At 35.6% G+C, this 11,174-nt stretch overlaps 1 protein-coding gene across 2 annotated transcripts in view; it reads right to left on the minus strand.

Moving 5' to 3' along the window:
* The window catches only part of LOC137631818 (uncharacterized), a 219,737-nt gene that overhangs the window by 84,058 nt on the left and 124,505 nt on the right, over positions 1–11,174 (minus strand). For both annotated transcript variants that reach the window (XM_068363819.1, XM_068363820.1), the window contains exon 2: positions 4,791–4,939. In XM_068363819.1, coding sequence (XP_068219920.1) covers positions 4,791–4,928 — 138 coding nt within the window. In that variant the 5' untranslated portion in view covers positions 4,929–4,939. The remainder of the gene's footprint in view (positions 1–4,790; positions 4,940–11,174) is intronic.

Consider the following 11,174-nt stretch of genomic DNA (forward strand, 5'->3'; position numbering starts at 1 on the left):
ATTCCAGAGAGTCCTCCACTGCTGGCTGTATCATTTAACATAGCTGCCACCTTAATCTTATTAAGTGTTATTAACTTACCAGTAACAGGCAGAGTATTTTTTAAAAAGGTCTAAGGAATCCATCAAATCAGGGTTCAGTAGATACTTAAAATGAGTTTTGAATTCAGCTTCATGTGGTGGTTGAGACCTTTTGTTAGAAATAAACGCAACCCTTCGAGTCTATGACTTTTCAAATATCTCAAGTTTTTTTCTTTTTGAAGATTATCTCCCAATACCCCCATCTACCAGACTGTCTGCCTTCGTTCTCAGGCTCGTCTGATTATGTAAGGCACCTCTGTAGCTGGTCTCTAGTTAATGCATTAAATTTTTTAGTACTGACATTTGTGTTAGCAACATTTGCTGGAAAAGTCAGAGTCCATCTGTCAATTTAACTTTGGGAAGTCAATCACATTCACTTCAATCTGCACATAGATCAGGGATTTACAAACTACAAGGTTTTTGGCTGGGTTTTCTGAAGAAAGCTGGTCTTGAAACGAAATCGATACAGTCACTCTCCAAGGAAAATACTGATAAGTAAAAGATTAATACAACAGGAACATGAACTGAGGACAAATTCAAACATTTGTCAATTCAAGTTGACAGAATGCTTTCAATCAATTCAAGAGACATGAAACATAAATCAAATTGCGAGATCCATTACTTTAGTTTTCTGAGAGTAAGACCTCCTTTGGGAGTTTTGCAATTTGCCTGTAACCAGGTTGTTCACAAGCACCAGAGGGTTAAACGATTTTGAAACTATCTTTGCATCTTTATTAAGAGCAGGTCTCGGTTCGCCAGAATGCAAATAATGATCTCTTGTTTGAAGGCATGTTTCCCAAGGGTTTATTTTTCAACCGAAACTGGTAATTCAAATTTCCAATAAGCAAAATCCTTTTATTCGAATGCACTTTCAAGCGTACGTTATATGAGAACAAAACTTTCGAGGTTGTAGACTAGGGAATCCTCTTTGGGAACATACAAACAAATGAAGATCCCATGAGGTAAACTTTTAAAAGGAACAAAATGGAATCGGTTTTAAAGTACAGGATCTGGTTTCATTAGATGTTTAAATCCTGGAGAGGTCAATATCCGCGACTTTAGTGATACCTTTGACCTTTATGATATAACAATGGGTACCTCAATTTATCAATATATTTCTGAACTAAGGGTATATAATCATGCTAATTAGGTAATGTGACCAGAGTCCAACTTTTAGGCAGGACAGTACCTCTTTTTTGTACTTAGCAAAATGTCCCCTTTTTTTAACTTTTATGAGATTTGTACCTCTTTGTTCATGTTTGTCCCCCTTTTTTGTGCTACAAAAACAAAACTGTCCCAATTTAAATGGAATAGTACTGATAGTTAGTTTAATTTTGTCATTTCACTAACTGGTAACCTCTAGCGTCTTCCCCGACTGCTACGATGCCAAATGAAGTGAATTAAATGAACATTTTAGTGTGTGTAGCCTATACAAAGCAGCCCTTTGCAACTGCTGACACTGCCAAAATTGAGGTACGAGAAAGTCACCGAATTATATATATATATATATATATATATATATATATATATATATATATATATTTATACTGCATATATATGTGTGTGTGTGCATTAATATTATTATCCTAGTTGGAAAAGCAGGATGCTATAAGCCCAAGGGCTCCAACAGGGAATATAGCCCAGTGAGGAAAGGAAATATGGGAATAAATAATCTACAAGAGAACTAATTAACAATGAAAATAAAATATTTTCAGAACTGTAGCAATATTAAAATAAATCTTTAAAAAAACAGTAAGCCTGAATGCTCCCTCAAGCATGAGAACTCTACCCCAAGACAGTGGAAGACCACGGTACAGTGGCTAGTTTTCATAAGCTAAATTTGTTATTACAAGCTTCTTCTTATCTTACTTAGACCAAAAGAAATCTCTGCATGAGGAATATCCAGACACTATGGAAAATTTTATTTCCAGCATAATGGTTTTGAGATTATGTTCTCTAACTTTGCAACCAACGTCTTTAGGATGGGATATCATTTGGGGACATAGTGTCTATTGTGCAACATTGGTCCTTTGTATAATGATATTTTCTTTAGAGTGCTTTAAGTCTAAAGTTCGGTGTTAGCAAACTTACACCTGAGTCTCCTGACACATTTGTATGATCTTCGTTGAATTTATAAACTATTTATGGTATGTTATTTTCACAGCCTCTTCAGTTGTTTACTTTTTCTGAGGCTGTTATACTAGAATTAATCTGCAAAATAAATTTTATGACTTTTACGGTACTCAATCGATCGACTCTTAGATTATCAATTTATTTTTTATCCAATTAATTTTACTTCCGCAAGTCATAGAAAAAAGCAAAACTGGTTTCCGACCTTCAAAATTACATATACGACCAGAGATGAAGTTGCTTTGCAATAAAAAATAGTCTAACACGAATAATCTCAGTATGCGAAATAAAGAGAACATAGGGTCCATTCTACTTTAATTTTTTTAAAGTACATATTTGATATAGACAGAAATCCCTTGATTGTGGTCGGGAAGTTCGTATGATTGGCCTTGATTTTAGTGCTGCCTTTGACCGTGTTAATCATGAGGCCCTTGTTTTCAAACTGAAACAGTTGGGAGTGGGTGGGTCGTTTCTTAGCATTATTACTGATTTTTTAAGTAATAGATCTCAAAGAGTTGTTGTTGATGGGCACCATAGTGATTATAGGAATGTGATATCCGGTGTTCCACAGGGTAGTGTTCTTGGTCCATTACTTTTCATACTATATACACATGACATGTGGTTTGGCCTAGAAAACAAGCTTGTTGCATATGCAGATGATGCTACTCTCTTTGCATCAATTCCATCCCCTGAATGTAGATCTAGGGTTGGTGAATCCCTTAATAGAGATTTAGCTAGAATTAGTGCATGGTGCAAATTATGGGGTATGAAGTTGAATCCTAACAAAACTCAAAGTATGATTGTAAGTAGGTCAAGGACGGTGGTTCCTCAACATCCGGATCTCAGTATTGATAATGTTTCTTTAAATATGTATGACTCTTTCAAAATTTTAGGTGTGATTCTCGACAGTAAATTTACTTTTGAGAAACATATAAGGTCTGTGTCTTCTTCAATTTCACAAAAAATAGGCTTATTGAGAAAGTCTTTCAAGATTTTCGGTGATCAATCTATTCTGAAGAAGTGTTTTAATTCTTTCATTCTACCTTGTTTTGAGTATTGTTCTCCTGTCTGGTCTTCAGCTGCTGATTCTCATCTTAATTTGTTGGACAGAAACTTACGGTCTATTAAATTTCTTATTCCTGATCTAGATATTAATCTTTGGCACCGTCGTTCAATTAGTTCATTATGTATGTTGCATAAGATTTTTCACAACTCTGACCATCCTTTACATTCAGATCTCCCTGGACAATTCTATCCTGTTCGTAATACTAGGCAGGCAGTTAATTCTAATAGCCAGGCCTTCTCCATCACGAGGCTCAATACTACGCAGTACTCTAGAAGTTTTATTCCAGCTGTGACCAAGTTGTGGAATGATCTTCCTAATCGGGTGGTTGAATCAGTAGAACTTCAAAAGTTCAAAGTTGGAGCAAATGCTTTTTTGTTGACCAGGCGGACATAGTCTTTTTATAGTTTATTTATGACATATTTGTTTTTGATGTTGATAGTTTATTATATGACATGTCTGTTTTGACGTTGTTTCTTATTTTAGAATGATTTATGGTTAATTTGTTCTCTTCATTTATTTATTTCCTTATTTCCTTTCCTCACTGGGCTATTTTTCCCTGTTGGAGCCCCTGGGCTTATAGCATCTTGCTTTTCCAACTAGGGTTGTAGCTTGGATAGTAATAATAATAATAATAGAGAATTTTTTACTCTCAAATGCTACAACCGTCTTTGATGGGAGATATTCTAAAATCTTACTCTAAAAATCCACACTAGATGGGTGTGTTTGCTTCCAACCCTAATAATGCAACGCTAGAAATACTACCCTTGGAGAGTTATTGGGTCATTTGACTGGCCAGACAATACGGCACTGGATCCTTCTCTCTGGTTACGGCTCATTTTATTTATGCCTACACATACACCGAATAGTCTGGCCTGTTCTTTACCCATTCTCCTCTGTCCTCATACACCTGACAAAACTGAGATTACCAAACAATTTTTCTTCACTCAAGAGGTTAACTACTGTGATAAACTTGTTCAGTGGATACTTAGCATTTGGTTATGGTAGAAGAGACTCTTTAGCGATGGCAAGAAGCAGATGTTCTAGGAGAAGGACACTCTAAAATCAAACCATTGTTCTCTGGTCTTAGATAGTGCCATACCCATGTCTTTCAGTTTCTTGAAGTAAAGTTTTCTCGCTTGAGGGTACACTTAGGCACATTATTCTGTCTTATTTCCTTTCCTCTAGTTTTTTTTTAGTTTATATATGAATTATTTATTTTAATGCAGTTACTGTACTTAAAATATTTCTTTTATTTTGATTGTTAACTACTTTTCTTGTTTCGTTATTTCCTCGCCCTACTCGCCTATTTTTCCCTGTTAGATCCCCTGGGATTATAGGTTGTTTTTCCAACTAAGTTTGTAGCTTAGCATGTAATAATAATAATAATAATAATAATAATAATAATAATAATAATAATAATAATAATAATAATAATAATAATAATAATAATAACAATAATGTAACGTAATACTATGCAAGTAACACATTCTAGAAGATCTTCGTGGATATAATTTACCTTCTGCCTTGCCTGCTGCTGTAGAGGGTCGACTTCTTCGAAGACACTCCTACGAGGCAAAGGGGGAGTGCTCGCAGTCCTGGGCTGACTGCCACGTCCGTAACCCAGAAGAGCCGTCGTTTCTTCGGGTGCGCTCATTGTCGTGCCACCTATTGGGTGAAATAAACATTACTAGCATATTACTTGCTATCAGAAATACACTTGGTTCTCATAACCCACCCTGTGTGTCTATATATATATATATATATATATATATATATATATATATATATATATATATATATATATATATATATATATATATATATATACATACACACACACACACACACACACATATATATATATATATATATATATATATATATATATATATATATAATATATAATTTATATATATAGATAGATAGATATAGCTAAATATTTACATAGATATGCACGCAGACGCACACGCACCCCCCCCCCCTTATCAAGGGATGACTACTCTCTCTTCCCTAGCCAGAGAGACGAAGGTAGTTCAATGACTGGAAAAAATCTATATTCTTAAATATATATATATATATATATATATATATATATATATATATATATATATGTGTGTGTGTGTGTGTGTGTGTTGTGTGTGTATACAGTATATATATATATATATATATATATATATATATATATATATATATATATATATATATATATATATATATATATATATACATATATATATATGTGTGTGTGTGTAGGCCGACACTTGCTTTTTAATATAGGTTATAGAAAAGATATATTATATAGTATACAACAAAAACAATAAATGCAGCCATTTCTAGTCAACTGCAGGACAAAAGCCTCAGAAATGTCCTTATTTGTGTCTGCAGTTTGGCCATTTCATCACCACGCTAACCATTAGCAAATTAGTGATTGTGGGTGACGTTAGTCTGATCTTTCACAGCAAATCAAACTACTGTAGTATGATTGGCACTTTCAGGCATATTTTTGCTGTGCAAGGCGATACACAAACCCTTTCATCACATTAAGGTATCCACACTCAGAAAGGATCTGAGAATTGAATTGAGATCAGAAAGATGACAGAGGAAAGATACATATGGCGTGAATTCATTGAGGCCCTATGCATCCCGTGAGTGCCAGAGGATTAAATAAGTTTGTATATATATATATATATATATATATATATATATATATATATATATATATATATATATATATATATATATATATATAAGAGATGGAGATATTATTTTAGCAACTATTAAATACTGAAAGTGAGAGAGAGGAGCTTGGAGAAGCACAAAGGGTGGAGGAGTCAGTGATAGAGATACAGAGTACAGAAGTGAATTGGGAATTGAGTAGAATGAAGAATTGTAGAGCATCCGGTCCATCAGAGTTTCAAATTGAAATGGTCAGGATACTAGTTAGCTATTGAGGGGGAAGAAAGGATGCTATATTTATTGAGAGCAGTATTCGAAGAGGAAATAATACCTAAAGATTAGGAGGAGAGTCCAACGGTATCTATAATTAAGCAGATAGGAAATATCATGGAATGCAATAACTACAGGGGAATTAAATTAATAGATTAAGGTTTGAGTATTAGAGAGGGTACTAAATGAGAGGTTGAGAGAGATTGTAAAGTTTGGGAAACAGCAGTATGGATTCATGAGGGGTAGAAGGACTGTGGATGCCATCTTTATAGTAAAGAAGGTACAGGAAATGAGACTAGAGGGAAACCAGAAGCTCTTCTGTGCTTTTGTAGATTTACAGAAGGCGTATGACAATACCAAGAGAAGTGATGTTTTGGTGCTTTAGGAAGATTAAAGTCCCGGAGAAGTTGGTTAGAATGGTAGAGACGATATACAAAAGGAAACCTTTGAAGTTAGTGTTGAGTTACACCAGAGGTCAGCATTAAGCCCATTCTTATTTGTTTTGGTCTTAGATGTGTTAAGTAAAGGGATCCGAGGGGAAGGGTTGTGGGAGTTGCTATATGCAGATGAAAATGTGGAGGCAATGCAGACTTTGGAAAGAAATGACTTGAGGGTAAATGTTTGATTAGACTGAAGTTATGGTGAGCAGTAAGGAAGGTAGGGACAGGATAACTATACATAAAAGTAGAAGAGCAGTTATAAAACAGGTAGAATAATTTAGATACTTGGAATCTACTATAAATCAGGAGGGAGTATGTGAGGCGGAAGTTGAGAATAGGATAAAACGAGCTTAGGGAAAGTGGAGGGAGATATCAGGAGTGGTATTAATAGGAAAATGCTAATCAAGGTAAAAGTCAAGATCTATAGCACAGTAATAAGACCAGTGTTAATGTAAGGATCAGAAACTTGGGTTTTAATACGAAAAGAGGAAGTAGAGCTTGAGAGAAAAGAGATGAGGTGGATTATGGGAATATCACTTATTGAAAGATTGGAAAAGGATGAAATAAGAAAATAAGAATGTCATGGGTAGTAAAGACTACAGATATGATAAGAGTGTCACGAGTGAGATGGTGTGGGTATGTGTTGCAGATAGATGCTGGGGAAGGAGTGAAGAGGGCTTGAGGGGAGAATATCAAGAGGGAGGCAGAGAATTAGATGGCGAGATAAGGTGAAGGATGATATGAAGAGAAGAGGTTTGGTGGAAGAGGATGCCTTTAATAGAAGGCATTGGAGAGGACGCATCAGTCAACTGACCCCTTAATGTAGAGATAAGAGTGGGGAAGAAGATATATACATGTGTGTGTTCTAGTCACAATAGTAAAAGTTAAAAGCCTTGATTGGATATATATATCCAAATTATAAACTGTATAGGACATTCCACCAAAATTACCAAGGTTTGTTCCAGGTTTGCTTTTGATGAGAATTGAAAACCCTTTGTTTTTTATCTGGGTTCTGACTGGCATATCTCAGGGTTCCAAACCTAAAATCTTGCCAAATAAGCAAACAGGGGAGTTTACATGTGCTTTTGTGGAACTTGAAAAGGAATAAGGCAGGATACCAAGAAAGTTAGTCTATTGGTCTTTGAGAAAGAGAGAAACACCTGAGAAATTGGTAAGGTAAGATTGAGGACTTCCCTGTGGAGGTTAGCCTTCATCGGGGATCTGCTCTGAGTAGGTTCTTAGTCCTTGTTGTTAAGAAACATTGAAGAACTGTGGAAAATATTGTTTGCTAATGATCTAATCCTCTTCACAGACACAGAAGAAGAACTAAAAGTGACCCAAGAAAGGAAAGGATTGTAGGTGAGCATTAGAAAGACAGAGCTAATAACAAGTAGTAGAAAATAGTAGAAAAGGACATGAAGAAGTAAATATTCAAATGGAAGATAGTACAGTGCTAAAACAAAACAGTGAGTTTAACTACTTCGGATTAATAATAACAGAGGAGGGAGGTATGAAAAGAGAGTGAAAGAAGCCTGGGGAAAATGGAGGGAAGTACTGGAGTTGTTTCAGATATGAAAATACAATCAAGGCTCAAAATCAAGATTTATAACAGTTACCAGGCCCGTACTATTGTACGGGGCAGAAACTTGGGAATTTGAGAGGAGGGGGAGGGACGGTTGGAGAGGACCGTGATGAGGATGGTGAGATGGACTGCTGGAATATCACTACTGAAAAGGAGGGAGTGTCAAGATTTATGGCCTATTCTTTACAGATTCTCCTTTGTCCTCATATACTTGACAACACTGATATTACCATACAATTATTCTTCACCCAAGGGATTAACTACTGCATCGTAACTGTTCAGTTGCGACTTTCCTCTTGGTAAGGGTAGAAGAGACTCTAGCTATGGTAAGCAGCTCTTCTAAGGAAGAACACTGGAAGATCAAACCATTGTTCTCTAGTCTTGGGTAGTACCATAGCCTCTGTACCATGGTCTTCCACTGTCATGGGGTAGAGATCTATGGCTTGAGGGTACACTAGGGCGCACTATATTTATCTCCCTCTTATTTTGTTAAAGTGTTTATTAGTTTATATATGAAATATTTATTTCAATGTTGTTACTGTTTTTAAAATATTCTATTTTATTTCTCTTATTTCCTGGTTTCCTTTCCTCACTGGGCTATTTTCCCTGTTGGAGCCCCTGGGCATGTAGCATCCTGCTTTTCCAACTAGGGTTGTAGCTTGGCAACTAATAATAATAATAATAATAATAATATATGTAATGTAAGAAATAGCTATGGAAGTTCGTCTAAGAAATTATTATTATTATTATTATCATTATTATTGTTATTATCATTACTTGCTAAGCTAAAACCCTAATTGGAAAAGCAGGATGCTATAAGCCCAGGGGCCCCAACAGGGAAAATAGACCAGAGAGGAAAATAAACAAGGACAAACAAAACACCATAAGAAGAGTAACAACATTAAAATAAAGATATCTTATATAAACTATAAAAACTTGAACAAAACACGAGGAAGAGAAATATGACAGAATAATGTGCTCGAGTGTACCCTCAAGCAAGAGAACTCTGCCCCAAGACAGTGGAAGACCATTGTATAGAGGCTTTGGCACTACCCAAGACTAGAGAACAATGGTTTGATTTTGGAGTGTCCTCCTAGAAGAACTGCTTCTATAGCTGGAGAGTCTCTTCTGTGCTTAACAAGAGGAAAGTAGCCTATGCATTGTAATAAGAGAGGAAGTAGAACCAGTCAAGAGTGATAAAGACAGGCTATCAGCGGATGTAGTGAGGTGGGATATGGGTGTGCTAGGGCTGGGGGAAGAAGATTCAGGGAAGAGAAATAGATGGAAAAAGTTGACTCTAGCGGCCGACCCTGAAGTACAGGAACCAATAAAGCCGAAAGAATATAAGGACAAATAGTTTTCTTTTCATTCTAGTTATGTGAACTATAATGGAAAGGGAAAGTGCTTGTAGGATAAAATCTTATTAAATGGAAATATCAAGTTGATGATAATATAAAAATGATGAGGGTAGGAAAATAAATTGATGGGATAATAAATTATACTTTGATGTAATCAGAGGGTAGAAGGAATCCATATAAAAGTTAAAATCAAACACAGCTAAATTATATATATATATATATATATATATATATATATATATATATATATATATATATATATATATATATATATATAGATAGATAGATAGATAGATAGATGACTTAACGTTGATTTACACTATTCGTAACTTCTCCGTTACGGACCTGCAAGATATCCAATGGCTATATTTACGTTTCCTGGACCTACACGGACCTTCACCAGCAGTTGCATGTTGCTTTTCCTACCGAGAATATTTTACGGTTACGGACTGCTAACCTTCATGTACGGGACCTGTCAGTGTTGGAGAGTATGAATTGTTCGTGCGCAAAATCGTGTGTGGTTAACGACGTCAAGTAAATGGTTACCTAGTCTATTTTCTTTTACGTAAAGTTTTCATTTGTAACAACTTTATCTTACTGTACATAATGTGTACCAATCATACTAAATAATTCAGTATTTAGCTTTTCATTTTCACCTCTAATTAGATATCATGTGTATCCTGTTCTAAGTGGAGGAAGGCTCTCGGTATCGCCTTGATCAGCAAAGCTGTACTAGTCAGGGCCACTCATACTAAGTTGGTTTGCTGTCAGCGACTAGACTAAAGTCTCCCACCATCACTAGTTCACAATGGCCAGCGTAGTGAAGAAATGGCCAAATCCCAGACATGAATATGGACACTTCTGAGGCCTGTATTTAAAGGTTTAAAGGCCACTCAAAAATGGCAGAGGCAAGAGACAGCGACATTGCCCTAGCTAGCAGGCCAATGCCCTAGAGACTGCTCACCCAAATGGCCGTTGGACTATATTGGTCTGTAGGTTGAGATTCTTGACTATTCTTCTCCACTCTATATATGTTCCTGACAGATTCATACAGCTTCAAATGACTGATGTTATCCTTCCACCTAGTTCTTGGTCTCCCCCTTCCTCTCTTGCCTTCCAGAACCCAATCAAATATTCTTTTTACATCCCGATGTTTTGGCCTTCTGCAGATGTGTCCAAACCTTCTCAACTGGCTCTATTCAACTGTAAGAATTATAGGTTCCTCACACAATTCTTCTCTTATATTAAGTATTGTTTAATCTTCCTCTTTTAGTTACGCCATAAATTAGACACAAAACACACATTTCAGCTGCTTGGATTTTAGATTTTAGCCTCTGAGTCAGGACCCACATCTCACAACCTTGCGTTATTATTATTATTATTATTATTATTATTATTATTATTATTATTATTAATTGCTGAGCTACAACCCTAATTGGAAAAGCAGGATGTTATGGGCCTAGGGGCTCCAACAGGGAAAATAGGCCAGTGACGAAATGAAACAAGGAAAAATAAAATATTTCAAGAACAGTAACAACATTAACTTAAACATTTCCTATATAAACTATAAAAAC

Source organism: Palaemon carinicauda, chromosome 40 (assembly GCF_036898095.1).
Source record: "Palaemon carinicauda isolate YSFRI2023 chromosome 40, ASM3689809v2, whole genome shotgun sequence".
Classification (NCBI taxonomy): domain Eukaryota; kingdom Metazoa; phylum Arthropoda; class Malacostraca; order Decapoda; family Palaemonidae; genus Palaemon; species Palaemon carinicauda.